Source organism: Trachypithecus francoisi, unplaced genomic scaffold, assembly GCF_009764315.1.
Source record: "Trachypithecus francoisi isolate TF-2019V2 unplaced genomic scaffold, Tfra_2.0 Lachesis_group0, whole genome shotgun sequence".
Taxonomy (NCBI): Eukaryota; Metazoa; Chordata; class Mammalia; order Primates; family Cercopithecidae; genus Trachypithecus; species Trachypithecus francoisi.
The window spans coordinates 80,582,957-80,602,098 of NW_022681453.1; the positions used below are offsets into that span (position 1 = coordinate 80,582,957).

Genomic DNA, 19,142 nt, shown 5'->3' on the forward strand with positions numbered 1-19,142 from the left:
TCGAGCCACTGCACTCCAGCCTGGGCAAAGGAGTGAGACTCTGTCTCAAAAAAAAAAAAAACTAAATTGATAGGACTTTTAAAAAAGTTACAAAGTAGTGTTAGAAAGAAAGATCATGAGTCCAGTTTTGGCCATGCTGAATTATAAACATTTTTGAAAAATAAAAATAGAGATATTTAGTATGCAGGTAAGTATACAGGCTAAGCTTTTAGGAGAGAGATCTGTGCTAGGTATAAAGATTTGGGCTTCATTAACTAATAAGGGAAAACTGATGCTTTAGATGTCAATGCAATGTCCCTTCTAGATTGAAAAATGGCATTTACACATTAAACAGAAGAAAAAGAGAATCAATGGATTAGGAGAACATTTATATTGAAATTTCTAACTTCAGTAGCAACACTCTGTAATATCTCTATTAATTCTAGGCTTATCAAATATATTACTCTGCAATACAGTTTTCTCATCTAAGAAACAAGAAGATTCTAATTGTAAGACAAGCTTAGTGGTTTGGATAAGTTTTGAAATATAGAAAAGTCTATATTTCATAACAAACTAACTTTAAGAAAAATATCTTAGTTTAAAGAAAAGGATTATTTTCACACTTAATGGGAAAGTATTCACATAATTTCTCCATCTCTGCTTTACAACGTAAAATGTCTACAATAAATGGTGATAGAGAGGGAAACAAATGGCAATTAAATACGATTTTTTTCACAAACCTTAATACTACCTTAAAATTTAATGCAGCTCCATTAGGTGACAGAAATACAGAAGAATTAAGCAACCAAAAAATATATGCATATTCCAAAAAAGTAACAGAATATTTTATTTTAAGCTTACCTTGCTCCTAAATTTTCAATGGTTACATATTCATCCTTTCTCACAACTTCAAACTGCAAGTAATGGGGAAAAAAATAGCCCTAAAGTAGTTCAATTTTCAAAATTTGTAATGTTATTTCTTAGCTTAACATTTGAAACATACAATGAGAGTTAAGTCACAGTGAATATAAAACAAACAAAACACAAATAACAAGGTAAGTAATAAATAATCCTGATCAAAAAAACAAACTAGAGTTGACCTTAAAAAAGCAGTTCTACTTTACATCACTATAGGATTTAAATGCCAAACCTGAAATACAAAAATAGCATATTTTAAAATAAAGAAATAAGATACATTTCTAGTCATAATTTGGTCTATTTAGTTATAAACTAAAAATTCAACAAGATAGTTCATTAATTAAACCATAACATGGATATCATCTGAGTGCATTTTATGTAACAGGTACTATATGTGATGTTCTATAGAGACTTTCATAGGGGGTTATTTACAGACTAAAAGAGGTTCAGAAAGTCTAAAATTATTTTTAACCTTAGATTAGAGAGTCAAAGGATTAGATACATTATCCTTAGTTCACAATACTTTCCTTATTGGTATACTTACGGCATATTTTGTCTTTGTTTCTCTTTTTGTGTCTTTCTCTTTATTCTTAAATTTTTACTGTTCTTAAAGACCACTTAAATACTACTTTGCATAAATCACAGCAATAAAAAGGTCCAACAGCTCAGTTACCATCAAAGCAACATGGCTGGAATCCAATTATGATGATCCCAGGTCTGTTTCCAGTCAAAAATATTTTTCCAAGGAAGGAAAGCAAGGAAAAAAAAAAAAGGACAAAACAAGATACTCACCAAAATTTTAACAATTCCAGGTACATCACACTGCAGCATCCTTACCATGTCACCTGTACATCCTTCCTTCAAGCATTTTTTCCCACTAAAACTCTAAAGTTATTAATAGAAAAAAATAAAAATAGAAAAAATCACTGATGTGCAAATCTGATTATATTTAAATAAATGTAGTTAGAAGCAAATGTCGCTAGATAGTAAACTGGAAGATGGGAATATTTGACAGGTAGCTGTTAAAAGATGGTCCATTTCATAAATCAATGGATATCCTATTTAAAATGTATGATTTCACTCTACTTCAAAATCTTCAAGTAGCTGTATTACAGACTAAGATGCATTTGCTGCTCCAGAGAAAGCAACTTCAAGTAAAATGTACTCATTAATTATGCGTAAAGAGGATTACTGAATTTCTATCAGATACATGAGGATTCCAGGGAAAAGGAAAGAATAAAAATGTTACATCCTTTCTCTAGTTCTGGCCTGCTATTTCTTTTGGCTAAGTTACTCATTTTTCTTTTACTTCTCTTTCTAAAATTCAGTAATATTAACTGCCCCAACAATCAAGGAAATTGTAAAGTATATACCACTTAAAAATAAATAAGTAAATCTTTATACAATTGTTTTTACAGTTCACAATGTGAGTTCATCTGTTTTATCTGTTAATTCTTACAAAAACCCTATGAAATAGGTTTATCTTATTCTTAATTTATAGCTTAAAAAAATTAGTATTTGAGCAATTAAGTTACCAGTCTAATATAATAAAACTAGTAAGTGGCTCAGTCTGGACTTGAACCCAGATCTCCCAACTCCATATTCAATGCATTTTCTACTACATCACAATTACTTTAAATGAGTTTTCTGTTGTTTGTAGAATGTAAACACTATAGAACCAAACATTATAGACCCAACTTACGGTCATCAGCTCACTAAGGAGTAATTAATTCAGAGCTGGGCTTTGTATTTCCACTTTTATTAGTTGCAAAAAACTCTATTGTATGTTATATATTATAATAGTTAATAATTATAACAATTATATATTATACTTATAATTATAACATAAAATTATAGTTATATAGTTATATAGTTATATATAATTATAACATATAATTATAGTTATAATTATAACTATTACATATAATATATAACTATGTTATATAATTACATAACTATATATGATATGTAACCATTATAACTAAATATAAATATTAAAGATTCCAAATATATTTTTGAAGACTATGAAATCTGTCCTTGTTCATCACCTCTAAAATGGAAATCCTTAAAATTGTATAATTATCCTTTCTGCGTGTTTACTAAGAAATTCTACTCTATGATCCTATGTGCATATATGCAACAATATTTCTATTCTTAAGAGTATACATTTCTAAAAGGAAGGGAACAAATTGATAGAAACCACTAAGCAAATCAACTGGTAGCGTATCATCTACAAAGAGCTGTTCAATAAATGATGATAATGAATTAAAAGTGGTAGGGAGATAAGCATCAGAGAGAATTGGGAAAGAACAAAGAAGGAAGTAAAAGAAAAAGAAAAAAGAAGGAAGTAAAAAGAAGGAGGGAAGTTATGAACAGGAAGAAACGATGGGGGAGAGAACAAAAGAGGAAAGGGTAGAGGAAGAAATGCTGTTGTAGTTTTAAGAACGAATATAATACCTGATCATTTTCACCTGGATACTTTAAATTCTTGAACCTTTTCCAGCAAATTTTATGGAAATAAACACAGCAACTTTTACTGCACATTAACTGAAAAAATCCCTGGAAAAAAATAAAAGTAAGTTATCAGTAAGGACATGGCGATTCTTATACAGATAAAAAAATTATATTAAGTCACTTTAAAAATGATTCTATAATTAAATTTTACATAGCATTCAAAATTTATTAACAGAAATCAGAGATCACCAAATTACAAGTCACTAAAGACAGGAAAATTAGGATGGTAAAAAATGGTCAATAACTTGAAAAGTTAATATATTTTCCATATTCTACGTACAACACAATATCAGAAACCCAGTGAGTGATGTCTATAGAGGAACATGTTCATCTCCATTTTTACATGTCTCTTTTCCTCCATCCCCAGCTCCATACCATTACTGCCTGAATCCCCTCTGTTACCAATCATGAGAACTCAGATTTGCTGCCTTGCTGACAGCTCCTGAGCTACTGGTTTTTCTGAGCATATAGATTGCCTGTCCTTCCCTCTGTACCCTGCCTGGAAACTACAGCCTTGCTTTTTAAAATGTTTGCTTTGATGACAAAAATTAAATTGTGTGCCCAGGTATTTCTGCTGTTACATGCTGTTGTTCATTTGATTAGAACCCTAAAGCATTCTTGAGAAACCTTAGGACCATATCGCCATGTCACCTAAACCAATACTGAAGAAGCTTGACCCTGAGCACTGCATCTCACCAGGCTCACTTTTCAACTTCTATTGAGTAGATCTTGGTCTTCTCCTTCTCCCAAACTATCGGACTGGCTGTACACATCATGCCTCGCAATTAAGATTTCAGTTATTTTTTTAGAAGTATTGTCTGATTTGCACATCGTCTCATTCTATCTTGTGATTTCACAAAGTCTTATTCTGATAGATCCAGAGTGATAGAACTATCAGAAGTACTCTGATAGATCCAGAGAGATAGATCTATCAGAAGTATTCTGATAGATGCAGAGAGATAGATCTATCAGAAGTATTCTGACAGCTAAATTTCTTCAAATCAAGGCTGGTTACTTTTCCCCCTGCCAAGGCCCATAGAAGAGAAAATGATCACTTATTTAGTAGCATCATTCCTGAGGAATGACAACCTTTCTCCTTAGTAAAATGCTACCATTCTTAACCTCTAACAATTCTAACTATAAAGTAAAGCATTTTTTACATCATTTTTACTGTATGATTGACTGCAGGAATAATACTTATAACTTCAGATGCACGTGAATGTTACAAAACCTTAGCAAAACCAATTTATTCTTTTATTGACTCACAGAATAATTCCTGATCACTCTGAATCTAAGTTCTCAGAGACAGTCAAATAACTTTTCAGCTGCTCTACCACTGTAATTAAACTAAATGCTCTTTTAAAATATTTTATACATAATTTTTATAATTTTATATATATAATTTTTCAATTGCTTTTTAAAAATACTGTTAATCGACAATTACAGTACCTTGTAACTGGTGTTCTTCAAAATGTCAGCTTCACAAGATCGCTCACAATCTAGGTAACTACAAATTGTCTGCTTCATTATATTACTTTCAGTTGTCTTGATAACATTATTAAGAAGATACTAGATTTTAAAAACAAAGAATTGTGAATTATTAATAATAAAGTAAGACTACCCATGTTTTACCTTGGTTATATGTCCATATCATACCCCTTTTTGAAGTGCTTGTTTATATGTATTTTTTTAATAGTAATAAAACATTTCCCTAATTCAAAGTAAACAACATATAGGAAGGTCCTAAATTAGAAGTACTGGATTTCTTAATGAATGATAAAATCATGGAGAATGGAGAGAAGTGTATGTTTGAAGACATACTTCTCTTTATCACCTAACTCATAGCATAACACCTGGCATGTTCCTATCAAGAATTATTTGCTCTAATATGTACACACAGAGAGCTAATAAATCACTGGCGTACAAGAGAATCTTGGCTGGAACCAATCCCTAGGTCACTACATTGGCAGTGGAACCACTGTGGTAGTGCAATATGCCATTCCTGCTATAATGGGCAAAAGTACAGTAGAGAAATATGTTTTCAATGTCTTCGGTTACAAATCAGAATATAATTTCTCATTTTAAAATGCTGATTAAATGGCCGGAAGTGGTGGCTCATGCCTGTAATCGCGGTGCTTTGGGAGGTCAATGCAGGAAGACTGCTTGAGACCAGGAGCTCAAAGCTGCAGTGAGCTATGGTAGCAACATTTCACTGCAGTCTGGGTGACAGAATGAGACCCTCTCTCTAAAAAATAAAATAGAATAAAACACATAACAAATAAATGAAGTGCTGGTTAAATACAGGTGAATCATGTTATCAGGTCTAAGTTAAATGATTAGATAAGGTCCTTCATACTTATCCTTTAGAGGGATAGGGTTACAAAATTTCAAACAGTATTACTGGTAACATATTGAAGGTATATACGATAAATAAGCCTCTAGAAATTATTTCACAAATATTAGCTCAATGCAGGATAAAGTTGAGAAAATTTCCCAGAGAGTAGAAAAAAATATTTTGAGAAATAAGAAAATTAGAGACTCAGTCTAGTCCGTAAGGCATCTGAATAATAAGTATTTCACAAAGAAAAAGAGAAAGTTAAGAAAATATTATCAAATATATAAAACAAGAAAATGTCCCAGAAGCAAAAAACACAAGTTCAGAACACTGGGGATACAGAAAATATCCTTAACAATTCCTAGAAAGAAGAAAATAAAACAGGTCAAATACAAAAGTTTAAAAATCAGAATGAAATCAAGTTTCTTAAAAGTAACATTAGAAGTTAAAAGATAACAGAAAAATGCTTTTAAAAAATTAGAGGCCAAGGTGGGAGGATCACCTGAGCCCAGGAGTTTGAGACCAGCCTGGGCAACATACTGAGATTGTCTTTACTAAAAAAAAAAAAAAAATTAGCCAAGTGCGGTGGCATGTGCCTGTAGTCCCAGCTACTTGGGAGGCTGAAGGAAAAGAATTGCTTGAGCACAGGAGGTTGAGGCTGTAGTGAACTATGATCATGCCACTGCACTCCACCCTGGGTGACAGAGCAAGAACCTGTTTCCGAAAAGAAAAATTATTCTACCCTCAAGCAAGATATGAATAGAGCATACAAAGGATAAATTATTTTGATACTTGAAAGGTCTCAAAAAATTTACCTCCCATGCAAGCCCTCTTTTACAGGAAGCTGCTAGAGGCTAGAGGAGTTGCACCACCAAAACAAGGAAGCAACCCTAGGAAGGAAAACTTGAGTTCCGAGAAACAGAGGATTCCACATAGAAGAAAGGTGAGGAAAATTCCCAGGATGAGAGTGAAGGGAAACCCTGAGGCCAGCTTAATAAAAACGTGTAACTACCAGTAGGATAGGGGGGAGAGAGAGAGAGAGAGAGAGAAACAGAGAGAGAGAGAGAGAGAGAGAGAGAGAGAGAGAGAGAGAGGAGAGAGAGAGAGAGAATGTGTGTGTGTGTGTGTGTGTGTGTGTGTGTGTGTGTGTGTGTGTGTAGGGGATGTATAAGCAAGCTAAACTCTCATTTTTGACAGTGAAAAGTCAAAAGAGAAAACCTGGCGATATGTTTTAAATAGCAGTATTTTTTTGAAAAATAGGTAAACATCAAAGAAAAATGCTTAGAAAGTTGGAAGAAGCAGAATTTCAGATAGAGAGGACAAAACAGAAACTCTTATTTTAAGTCTTTAAAGATTATTTGACAAACTGAATATGTATATTACTGTGCATTAAATAAAAATTCACTTAAAAAGTTAGATAATAAAGAAAGCAAAATATTTTTACAAGAGGAAAAAAAAGAGTAAAACAACCAGGATCAAGTAAGGGACTGCTTTGTAAAGTAGGGGTGAAAATTTAGTATTTTAAAAATGCATAAAATTATTACTTTAGCAAGTCAAAATTAAAAGTCATATGATTACCTTGACAATGCCAAAAGCTGTCTGCATGTTCTATTGATTACTGAGAGAAGTATATTAAAATATTCTACTGTGATTGGGGATTTAAAAATATTTCTCCTTTCCAATTCTGTCAATTTTTGGCCCATATATTTTGAAGCTATACTACTAGGTATATACAAATTTGAGTTATTATATCTTCCTGGATAACTGAATTTTATATTTTAATAAAATGTCTCTCTTTATTTTGAGTAATGCTTTTGGCCTTAAAGTCAGGTAAAACATAAAGATCAAGAAAGATTTCAAGTTTTGAAAAAGATATGTCATTCAAACATTAACCAAGAGAAACCTGCTGTAGCTATGTTCATATTAAACAAATTTAAAAGACCCAAATGGCTATCAGACGGGTTAAAAATTACCCAAAAGGTAAAGTACACCCAAAAGGTGTGGGAAAATGAAAAGTCTCACACTATTTGAAGAATATAAAGTGGTACAATGTCCTGAGATAAAATATGGAGACGTGTAACAACTTTACATTGTGTGAACACTTGCTCCACAATTCCACCTTTAGAAATTTATTCTAATGAAATGACATGAGGAATATGCAAAGATCACTTTATATAAGAAGAAAAAACGGAAATATTTAGAATAAACTTAGTAGGGAACTAGTTGAGCAAATTAAAGCAAAGCTATATATTACATTACACCAAAATTGCATTGTATAATAGTCTAATGACTGAGAAATAAAAAATACTATATATTTCCAGAGTACAAATAAGAGTGCACAACATCACACTTAAAATCACAAAATAAAGGCTATTGTTTATGTGTGTGTGTGTGTCTGGAAAGATATAAATAAAAATGCTAACAACGGTTTATCCATTTGAAGAAGAAATACAGATGAATTTCACCTTTGGGCATTTTTATATTTTCCATGTTTTCTGAACTAAGCATTTAGTACTTTGTAATATAAATCCACAGCAAAATAATGGTAAAGATAATTAGGAAAAAAAGTTAACTGCTACATTTGACTCTAACCATGCAGAGTACTGGCCTAGTACTGCTATGAATCTTCTTGTTATTTGAAAATGTTAACACTGCCACCTCACTTCTCCCTCCTTGTTGAATCATACATTCTGCACTAGGTAATACAATAAAGGTTGTTTCTTATATAAAAAGTTATGTGCCAATAAAAGAACATGCTTGCTGTAAGAATATGACATAGTTGGTTCACACATTATGATTCTGATTAGTTACAAATAAAATGCTACTCTTAAATAATTTCTTACTTTAAAAGTTGTAGGTAAATCTTCATCTTCTGTAGGATCTATGTCAAACCAATGGTCATTTTTATCTCCAATTTCTTGTAAGCTTTTATGAAATTCTAGCAGTCCTCCATTATATCTGAAAGGAATTTTAAAATAAGGTTAGTTTGAATGGGACTGTGCAGATGCATGGTTTACCAAAGATACAACAAGTAACCCATTTTTTGTGGTAAATAGGGTGGTGATAACCTCTGGCATGCCATAGAAATACAAATACTAGGACTCTCACCTGCGGCAGAGTGGGATGAAATACAGGTGGAAGGGGAGGCACTAGATTATGTAGTAGCTCAAGCTTGAACAGTATGGGGGCCATGGTAATTAAAGGGACTGTAGAGTTGGTTGGCTTTTGTTAACTGTCTTGGAGGCCTTGAAGAAAGAGAATGACAGGCACAGGTCAGCCAACTATTAACTCAGGATACACTGTGAAATCCAGAAGGCCTCTATGGGGGCAATTTAATGAGACTCTCATCCCCGACGGCCATAATCCGTGCTGAAAATAAGGCCCAAATTTAATCATAAAGTGAAACAAACTGATACTGAACGCACAGCCTCAACAAGACTAATACCATCAACTCAGGACACTGCAAACTAGAAGGCCTCTATGGCAACATCTAAAGAACCTCCTCTAGACATAAGGCAGACTATGATGAAAACGAAGCTCAAGATTTAACCATAAGGGTAGAACAGCTGCAAAGGAGACCCAAAACACAGCCTCAACAGAACTACACTCAAATTAGGGATTTGATATGCTATGAGTAGACCCTGGGATCTAAAATGGGGATATTTAGGTGAATGTGCTTAGAAACACTGAATCCTTAAATTCCCCCCATGAACGCTCTTGAATGGCAAAGACCTCTTCCTTGCCACAGGAGAGCAGCCTATCTTTATTTAGAGACCATGCAAAAATATCAGCTGAGATGCATGTCTCAAAAGATGATGCCCTTACTTCTTAAGATCTTCCCCTACCTCATTGCCCTCAGATAATAAATCTAAGGTCAAGTGGAGAGCCCAAGTGAGAAAACAGAGCCCCTGCACAGGAAGAAAAAGTTTGTTAATCATAAGAATTGCAGAGCCCGACTAGAATGTACTGGCAGGAACATGAGTGGAAGTGGATTTTTAAAGTGCTGAACCAAGGGTAAACACAAGGCTGGATGGGGACGTGTACACTGATACGGAAAAATTCTTCCATAATTCAAGATTTACTTTCCTAGAAAGGACACCTGAATCCAGTCCTAATATGGTGCTGAGAAGGCTCCTTGAAACTTGGACACAACAGTGGTCTATAGTAAATTAAGTAGAAATGCTGAAAATTTCTTGGAGGCATATTAAAGGAGTCAGGAGGCTCAAGGAAGTGAGAATGTTAGAATTGACTTACTACATAAAAACACAGAACCCATTAAGTGATCCTAGAAAGGCTCAGAGGACACCCCATTCATTAATACAATAAGAAATACAGAGTAAGAAGAGCACCAGGGTCTTTGAGGAGCTCAGTGGTGGTTGTCCTCCACAGGTCAGGGATGAAAGTAATGATGCTGCCATACAACTGGACTTCCAGTGTCAATTATCTGGAGAATGAATTCTCTCCAGTGCTCATCAGTAAAGAGAATAAAAAACAGTTTTCACATCTGAGAAGGACAGCAGGACATATTCTTTGTTCTTGTCTCAGGCTATGTTAATTCTCTTACTTTGTCACAGTATAAACTGAAGGGATTTGGATCATCTTGACATTCTGCAAAGCATCATACTAGCCCCACTATATTGATGGCACATGCTGCTCAGACCGAGTGAACAAGAAGTGAGATGTCTTGCGGACACCCTAGTAAAAATACAGGCAACCCAGAGAATAGGAAATCAACCTTACAAAGAATCAGGGAACTACCACATAGGTGACACTTTTAGGGATCCAATGGTTTGGCCCAGCAGTAATCCTTCATAAAAGTATGCCCAAGTAAACTTTTCCAAATTTATCCGTCAGATCTTAGCCAAACATTGTTTCCTCAGGGAGAATTCTGATTCCCAGAACCAGTCTCCAGGAAAGACTTTAGTTATTCACTCTAGTTTCCTTCATAGTTCTTTATTCTATTTCATAAATATTTTATGACTGATTATTTGATTAAGATCTGTATCTTTCACTGTACTTTCAGTTACATGAAGACAGGAACTGTATTTTGTAAACTACTGTAACCTCAACACCTAACAGTTTCTGGAATATAATGGATACTTAGTAAATAAAATGAATGAATGATGCTACAAATGGTTATGGATCTCCACAGAGGAAGTCAACAGATAATCTATATAGTTTCCTCCATACAATTTCACTTTCTTAAAATAAGCAGTAGCCAATACTCCAAAAACTCAGCATTTGGACCCTTTTCAACTCTTTATAAGCTCATTTTATACTTTTAAAAACTATTTCAAGTTAGTGGTGATAATACTAATAACTCCAACCATAATTTATTTATTAAATATAGCATTTTTGTGTCCTAGGGACTATGTTAATCACCTGCAACATCCTCATGAAGTGAACCCTACACTATTATTAGTTCTATTTTAGAGATAAGAAAAAAATATAAGGCTTAACAACATTAAGTTTCTTAGTGTAAGTGATAAAAAATGTAGCTGAACCCAGGTCTATCAGACTCTAAAGCCTATGCTCCTAATGTTAATGCTAGACTGCCTTTTATTGCTATGGTCTCTTAAGTTTGCTATTTAATATTCTCAACTACATTAAAGAAATTATCTATACAAATAACCAAAGAAGAAAAGGATAAACCAGTAGAGCACAAATGTCACGATGCCTGGTATACGGAGCACACTTACTTCCATTTCACAATGCTGAGACTTCACAGGCAACATCTACCCGTTAATTAAAATCCTTACCTCTTTTGAGCACATCGCAGTAAACCACGTCCAAAATAAACTAAACACATAAAGTTTTCACAAATTTCATTTTCTTGGATCAACATCTTCATCACCAGAAATTTATTCTCAGCTTCTGTATAATCCTGTAGTAACATAAAACTAGGTTTGGCTGATGTAAAAGTCATTTTTTTTCTTTTACAATAAACAATTATTTCTCAAACTGGAGAAATTAGGGCAGCTTTAAAAATAATCCAATCATCTGGTCATTTATTCACATTCTGAATCCTTGCATCTCTGTATGTGATTACAAAGATCATGTAGTCAGTGTTTAAAATATTTATTTATAAATAAACTTAAGACCTTCTTTAACCAATATTTCAAAGTGAATATTAAGATGGTAACAACAATTTGTGTATCTCAAACTGGCAATTAGGCATTGTGGTGCACACCGATAGTGCCACCTCCTTACGAGGCTGAAGCAGGAGGACTGCTTGAGCCCAGGAGTTAAGTCCAGCTTGGGCAACATAGTGAGACCCCATCTTTTAAAAACATACATATACATACATAAGTACTTATATACATAAGTACATAATACATACAAATACCACTGGCCAAAATAAGGGCTTTTCTGATAACTGTTAGAGCCCAATTCTCTATCATTCTTCCTAATGGGAGCACAATTCTTCACAGTATTTCAAATAGAAAGTAAGTGACTTCTTGCCCATAGATATAGACTCTTTTGGGGAATCACTACCTTAATCATAAACAATATAGGTCTGGAAGTAAATATCGGGATCTATTATAATAGATGCTTCAGTAAAACTGAGGCATAATGGCCTCAGCCTCTCTAGAAAAAAAAGCTGGAAAAATGCTGCATGGCCTTACTTTAAAATATTCTCTAGTACATCACGCTAAATAATTAGTACTACACGAAATTATTTAAAATAGAAATGTTTTCAGTTTGACTGCTTATCAATTCTACTTTACCTAATTAACAAGTCATATTTATATAGTTAATTTATGAAGTCAGAAATACAGATTTGGGAAGAAAAAATAAGAGAAATATCAAAGCTATGAAGAAAATATGAGAAATCATTAAAAATCAGAAAAAGAAATGTTAAATTCAACAGAACCCTTAGAAATTATCTAGTTAATTCCCAGATTTGTACTTATTTGCACTTAAGTTTGACAAAGAATTTGAGGTAAAATTCATATTTTACAAAAGGGATAAGATTAAAACCAGAGGGATTAAGCCATGCTAGAAAATGGATTAAAATGTATTATGCAAGTGAAAGAAGCTAAATAACTTTTTATTTTACATGAATGGTAAGCATTTAAAAGATAAATAAATGAAGTTACAAGCTAATTCCTTTTTTAATATTTTTAGTTTCATATTATAATCTTTGGCCTGATTATTCTAAGATGTAAAAAAATTTATAAAGGGCAAATAACATGTTACCTCTTTCTTTCCTCTTTCAGTGACTGCTACTCCATACAAAAACAGTAATGTCAAATAATAACCAATATCAATCTGGTGTGCCTAAAAAGAAAAAAAAGTACGTTAATTCGTTATTTAGACTAAGCTGCTTTTCAGTACAACAAGCTTAATTAAATATCCCAAGCTTAATTAACAATTATTAAAACAAGTAAAAATTATCATAACATTATCAGTCATCTAATAATAACTATATTTTAGATATATTTGATAATTTGACCCAGGAAGAAGAAACAGGATAGTCAATAATCTCAAAATAAAACATTAAAATTTAATAAAAGGAAAGGATATGAACAAAGATGGCCAAATAGAAGCTCCAACAATCATCCCCAACACAGGAAGACCACACTGAACAACTACACCACAGAAAAGCCCCTTCGTAGAAACAAAAATCAGGCGAGTGATCACATTACCTGGTTTGAACATCATATTAAGGGAAGAGGCACTGAAGAGGGTAGGAAAGACTGTCTTAAGTTGCCGACACCATCCCTTCCTCCATCCCCTGACTACAGCTATGTGGCATGGAGAGAGAATCTGCACTTGGGGGAAGGAAAGCACAGTGACTGTGGGACTTTGCATTGGAACTCAGTGCTGCCCTGTCACATCAGAAAGCCACACTGAGCAGAACTCAGTCAGCGATCACGGAGGTAGCATTTAGACAAGTGTTAGCCATAGGCAAATCGCCCATCCCAGCAGTCAGAGCCTGAGTTCTAGCAAGCCCTGCCAGTGTGGGCCAAAGTGCTCTGGGGTCCTAAATAAAAGGCAGTCTAGGCCACAAGGACTGCAGTTCCTGGCCATATCCTGGTGCTGTGCTGGGCTTGGAGCCAGTGGATTTGTGGTGTACGCAACCTAGTAAGATACCAGATGGGGTAGGCAAGGGAGTGCTTATGTCAGCCCTCCAACTCAAGGGAAAACAACCCACATGTCTGGGAGAGACACCTTCCCTCTGCTTGAGCAGAGGAGACAGAACAGTAAAGATGATTCTGCCTTGCCACTTGAATATCGGTTCAGCCACAGTAGAATCCTGAGGCTCTAGCTCCAATACAATATTTCTAGACACATCCTGGGGCAGAAAAGAATCCACTGCCTTGAAGGTAAGAACCCAATCCTGGCAGGGTTCATTACCCGCTGACTAAAGAGCCCTTGGGCCTTGAATAATCAGCAGTAGTAGCAGTACACGCCATGGGCCTTGGGTGAGACTCAGAGCTATGCTGGCTTCAGGTGTGACCCAACACATTCCCAGCTGTGGTGGCCATGGTGAGAGACGCCTTTCCGCTTGAGAAAAGCAGAGGGAAAAGTAAAGGGGACTTTGTCACTTTGTCTTGCAGCTTGGGTATCAGCTCAGCCACAGTGGGGTAGAGCACCAACTGGGCTTCTGGGGTTCCCACTTCCAGACTTTGAGTCCTGTCTGACACTTGTGCACTTGCCTTGGGCCAGAGAGAAACGCACTGCTCAGAAAGGAGAGACTCAATATAGATGGTAGCAAGGCAGTGGTCACCACAGGGTTTGAGCAAGAACCAGTACTGTGCTGGTTTTGGAGTCTCAGTGGTTGTGGCCACAAGAATGCTTGTGTCACCCCTCCCCCAGCTCCAGGCAGCTCAGCACAGAGAGAGTGCTGTTTGTTTGGGGTAAAGGAAGAGAAGAGAACGAGAGTCTCTGCCTGGTAATCCATGGAGTTCTTCCAGATCTTACCCAAGACTACCAAGATGGTACCTCTACGAATCTGCAAGAGCCACAGGGTTACTGGGCTTAGAGTGTCCCCTAATGCAAATATGGCAGCAGTGACCAAAGACTTAGATCACAATACACAGGTCCCTTTGCATACCTGGAAAGACTTCCCAAGAAGGACAAGTACAAAACAAGGCTGTACAGCGAAGACTATAATGAATACCTAACTCTCCAATGCCCAGACATCGATGGACATCCATTAGCATAAAGACCATCCAGGAAAACATGACTTTACCAAACTAAAAAAGGCAACAGTTGCCAATACCAGAGAGACAAGCATGTGACCTTTCAGACACAGAATTCAAAACAGCTGTTTTGAGGAAGTTCAATGAAATTCAAGATAACAGAGAAAAGGAATTCAGAATCCTATCAGATAAATTTAACAAAGAGACTGAAAATAATTTTTAAAAATCAAGTAGAAATTCTGGAGCTTATAAAAGCAATTGACATGCTAAATAATTCACCACAGTCTCTCCAACCCCCACTTACCCTTCCCAGTGTCTGGTAACCATCATTCTACTGTCTATCTTTTTTCTCCTATTTTTATGAGTTCAGTTGTTTTCATTTTTAGCTCCCACAAATGAGTGAGAACATGTAAAGTTTGTCTTTCTCTATCTGGTTTATTTCACTTCACACAATGACCTCCAGTTCCATCCATGTTGTTTCAAGTGACAGGATCTCATTCTTTTAATTTTTTTTTTTGTAGAGATGGGGTCTCACACAATTCATTGCCCAGGCTGGTCTTGAACGCCCAGGTTCAAGTGCACCTCCCACCTCAGTCTCTCAAAGTGCTGGGGGGAATCTTGTTCTTTTTTATGGCTGAATAGTACTCCCCTTGTATATGTAACATATTTTTGTTATTTATTCATCTGGATGGACACTTATGTTGCTTTCAAATCTTGGCTACTGTGAACAGTGCTGCAATAAACATGAGAATGCAAATACTTCTTTGATACATTGATTTTCTTTCCTTTGGGTATATCCCAGCAGTGGGATTGCTGGATCCTATGGTAGGTCTATTTTTAGTTTTTTGAGGAACCTCCAAACTGCTTGCCATAATGGTTTTACTAATTTACATTCCCACCAACAGTGTAAGAGGGTTCTCTCTTCTCCACATCCTCACCAGCATTTATTGCCTATATTTTGTACATAAGCCATTTTAACCTAAGTGGGCAATAGTGTGAGATACTATCTCTACAAAAATACCAACCCTACTTTTTCAGCATCAATTGAAATGATTATACAGTCAACAATAATTTGTTGTACATTTTAAAATAAGAAAAAGAGTATAAATGGACTGTTGTAACACAAAGGATAAATGCTTGAGGTGATGAATAGCCCATTTACCCTGATGTGATTATTACATATTGTATGCCTGCATCAAAGTATCTCACGTACCCCATAAAATGTACACCTATGTACCCACAAAAACTAAAAATAAAAATTTTTAAAAACTGGTAAAAAAGAAGTATAAAAATTTGTTACATTAAACCTTTCAAAAACTCTTTTTCACTCTCTTTTAATATGTAATATTTTAGGTATCAAGAACACATTAAATAATAATATAATGAACACTGAAGTAGCTACTACCATCCACCTTTAAAAATACAATGATCTGGCCAGGTGCGGTGGATCATGCCTGTAATCCCAGCACTTTGGGAGGCTGAGGTGGGCAGATTACAAGCTCAGGACATTGAGACCATCCTGGCCAACACGGTGAAACCCTGTCTTCTACTAAAAATACAAAAAATTAGCCAGGTGTGGTGGCATGCTGTAGTCCCAGCTACTCGGGAGGCTGAGGCAGGAGAATCACTTGAACCCAGGAGGCGAAGGCTGCAGTGAGCCGAGATCGTGCCACTGCATTCCAGCCTGGGTGACAGAGTGAGACTCCATCTCAAAACAAAAACAAAACAAAACAAAAAAACAATGATCTTTTAAATCAAAATCCTTTACTCTCCCACATGAATTCTGCAAAATAGTATGGACATAAAGCTTATCACTTCTTCATTGAAAAATCAAACCATGTGGATATTTCCTTCACATAAAAATGGTCTATGCAAAATTACTGAGATGAGATAGATTACAGATCAGTGAATTATAGAGGGAGAGAAGTAGGTGTGACTATAAAAGTCATAAGAGAGATTTTTGCGGTGGTGGAATAGTTCTTTTATCTTGATTGCAGTAGTAGTTACACAAATGTACACATTTGATAACATGGCACAGAACTATACAAGTCTGGGCATTAAAAAGTTAACAGAGCTGGCCTGAGGCAGTTATCCTTATTAAGGCCTGCTTGCAAAGTTGATCTTTGCTGATGTCTGGGAACTTTGTTCCCTAACTGATAAAGGTGCCTTGCTATGTCTATGACTATTTGTGCAAACAATGTGATTTATGCTGAGCACCTGGGAGTTCCTTCTGGAAGTCTGGAATTTTGATACATGCCAGGTAGCAGGTACCTGGATGACCAATGCCCAATAAAAATATTGATCACTGAGTCTCCTATGGGCTTCCCTGGGCAGAAACATTGTGGATGTTGCCATATTTGCATTGCTGGAGGTGGCCGTATATGCTGTGTGGCTTCTCAAGGAAGGGAGAAAATATGGAGGAACCTGTAGGTGGCTTTCCTCAGACTTCACCTGTGTCTTTTCCCCATATGATCACTATATATCCTTATCATTCACCGTAATAAATCTTAGATATGAGAATAACCATATGCTGAGTCCAGTCCTTCTAGCAAATCTCTGAATATGAGGGTGGTCTTGGAGACTCCAGACACAAAGCCCCATGAACCACATCAATTTCCTGTTTTTTTTTAAAATATGTTCTGGAGTAATGTAATTATGTAACTATTGAGGGAAACTGTGTGAGGGGTACACCAAGACCTCTCTGTCCATTGTATTTGTGATGGTTAAGTTCATGTGTCAACTTGACTGGCCACAAGATGCCCAGATTAAATATTGTTTCTGGGTGTGTCTCTGATGAAAACTGATGAAATGGTTTTCATCAGAGACACACCCAGATGTGTGTGATGAAAACTGCCTTTGAAATGGTAGACTGGGTATAACAGGATGCCCTCTCCAATGTAGGTGGGCACCATCCAATCCATTAAGGCCTGCATAGAACAAAAAGTAGAGGAAGGAAGAATTCATCCCTTTTTGCTCCCTGCCTGCTTGCTGGAGCTGGGACATCTCATCTCAACTTCTGCCTTCATCCTTGGATTTATACCTAGTTCTCTGCCTTCAGAACTGGGATGAGTTATACCACAAGCGTTCCTGGGTCTGTAGATTACAGAAGCAGATCATGGGACTTGCTGAGCCTCTATAATCACATGAGCCAATTCCTCATAATAAATCACATATATATTCCTTATAATCATGTATATGTATATGTGTATATAAGTATTTGTGTGTATGTTTTATATATATAAAATAGAACACACACACAGACACATAGACACAAAGACACACACACACATAGCAAAAACCAGTCTGGTTTCTCTGGAGAACCCTGGACTCCTCTGCTCTTAAGCTCTATATTGATTGAAGACTATAACCCTATCTTTTGTCACATTACCCTTTTTCATCAAGATTTCCCCATACCATAAACAAGATTTTTCTAGGTACACAGAATAATAAATATCCACAGGATATAAGCTTTCTGTTTTGTTTGTTTGTTTGTTTGTTTTTTGAGATGGAGTCTCACTCTGTCACCTAGGCTGGAGTGCAGTGGTACAATCTTGGCTCTCTGTAACCTCTGCCTTCTGGGTTCAAGCGATTCTCCTGCCTCAGCCTCCTGAGCAGATGGGATTACAGGCACATGCCACCATGCCTGGCTAATTTTTTGTATTTTTAGTAGAGACGCGGTTTCACCACGTTGGTCAGGCTGGTCTCAAACTCCTGACCTCCTGATCCGCCTGCCTCTGCCTCCCAAAGTGCTGGGATTACAGGCATGAGCCACTGCGCCCGGCCCATAAGCTTTCTGTTTATACTGATCTAACTGTATACTCTCACCTTGCATGCTTCTAATGACCAACAGTATTTGATGAGGAGATCACTGACTGGGATTAGAAATTTGGCTTCAAACTGATCTCAGTGGAGATAGACGTGTGTTTGTTCTTGATGGACTAAGTGAGTCTATTAATATAAACTCCCCATAACATCTAAGTGGTTCCCACCTTAAAATTCCCATCCTTGAAGAGGCAGTAAAATGTTGTAGTTCAGACCACAGAATCTAGAGCCAAGGACTGCATCCTGACTCCACTACTTGCTACCTGGTCAAGTTAGCAAGTTATTTAAACTCTGTGCGCTAAGATGGGGTACTCAGGAACAGTAAAAGCGCTAATTTTTACAAAGCACTTAGAACAGTGGCTGTCGTACAGCAAACACTAAATAAATGTGAGCAATTATTTTGTACTTAAAAGAAAACAGCTTCA

General features: G+C 35.9%; 1 protein-coding gene across 7 annotated transcripts in view; it reads right to left on the reverse strand.

Moving 5' to 3' along the window:
• The window catches only part of DZIP3 (DAZ interacting zinc finger protein 3), a 97,760-nt gene that overhangs the window by 49,889 nt on the left and 28,729 nt on the right, over positions 1-19,142 (reverse strand). For all 7 annotated transcript variants that reach the window (XR_004437122.1, XM_033211360.1, XM_033211359.1 and 4 more), the window contains exons 6-12: positions 12,947-13,027; positions 11,506-11,630; positions 8,590-8,704; positions 4,861-4,980; positions 3,355-3,456; positions 1,690-1,782; positions 841-893 (exon numbers count right to left, since the gene is read on the reverse strand). Coding sequence is in view for 6 of the 7 variants with exons in the window: in XM_033211360.1 (XP_033067251.1) it covers positions 841-893; positions 1,690-1,782; positions 3,355-3,456; positions 4,861-4,980; positions 8,590-8,704; positions 11,506-11,630; positions 12,947-13,027 (689 nt within the window). In the remaining variant the exon portion in view is untranslated. The remainder of the gene's footprint in view (positions 1-840; positions 894-1,689; positions 1,783-3,354; positions 3,457-4,860; positions 4,981-8,589; positions 8,705-11,505; positions 11,631-12,946; positions 13,028-19,142) is intronic.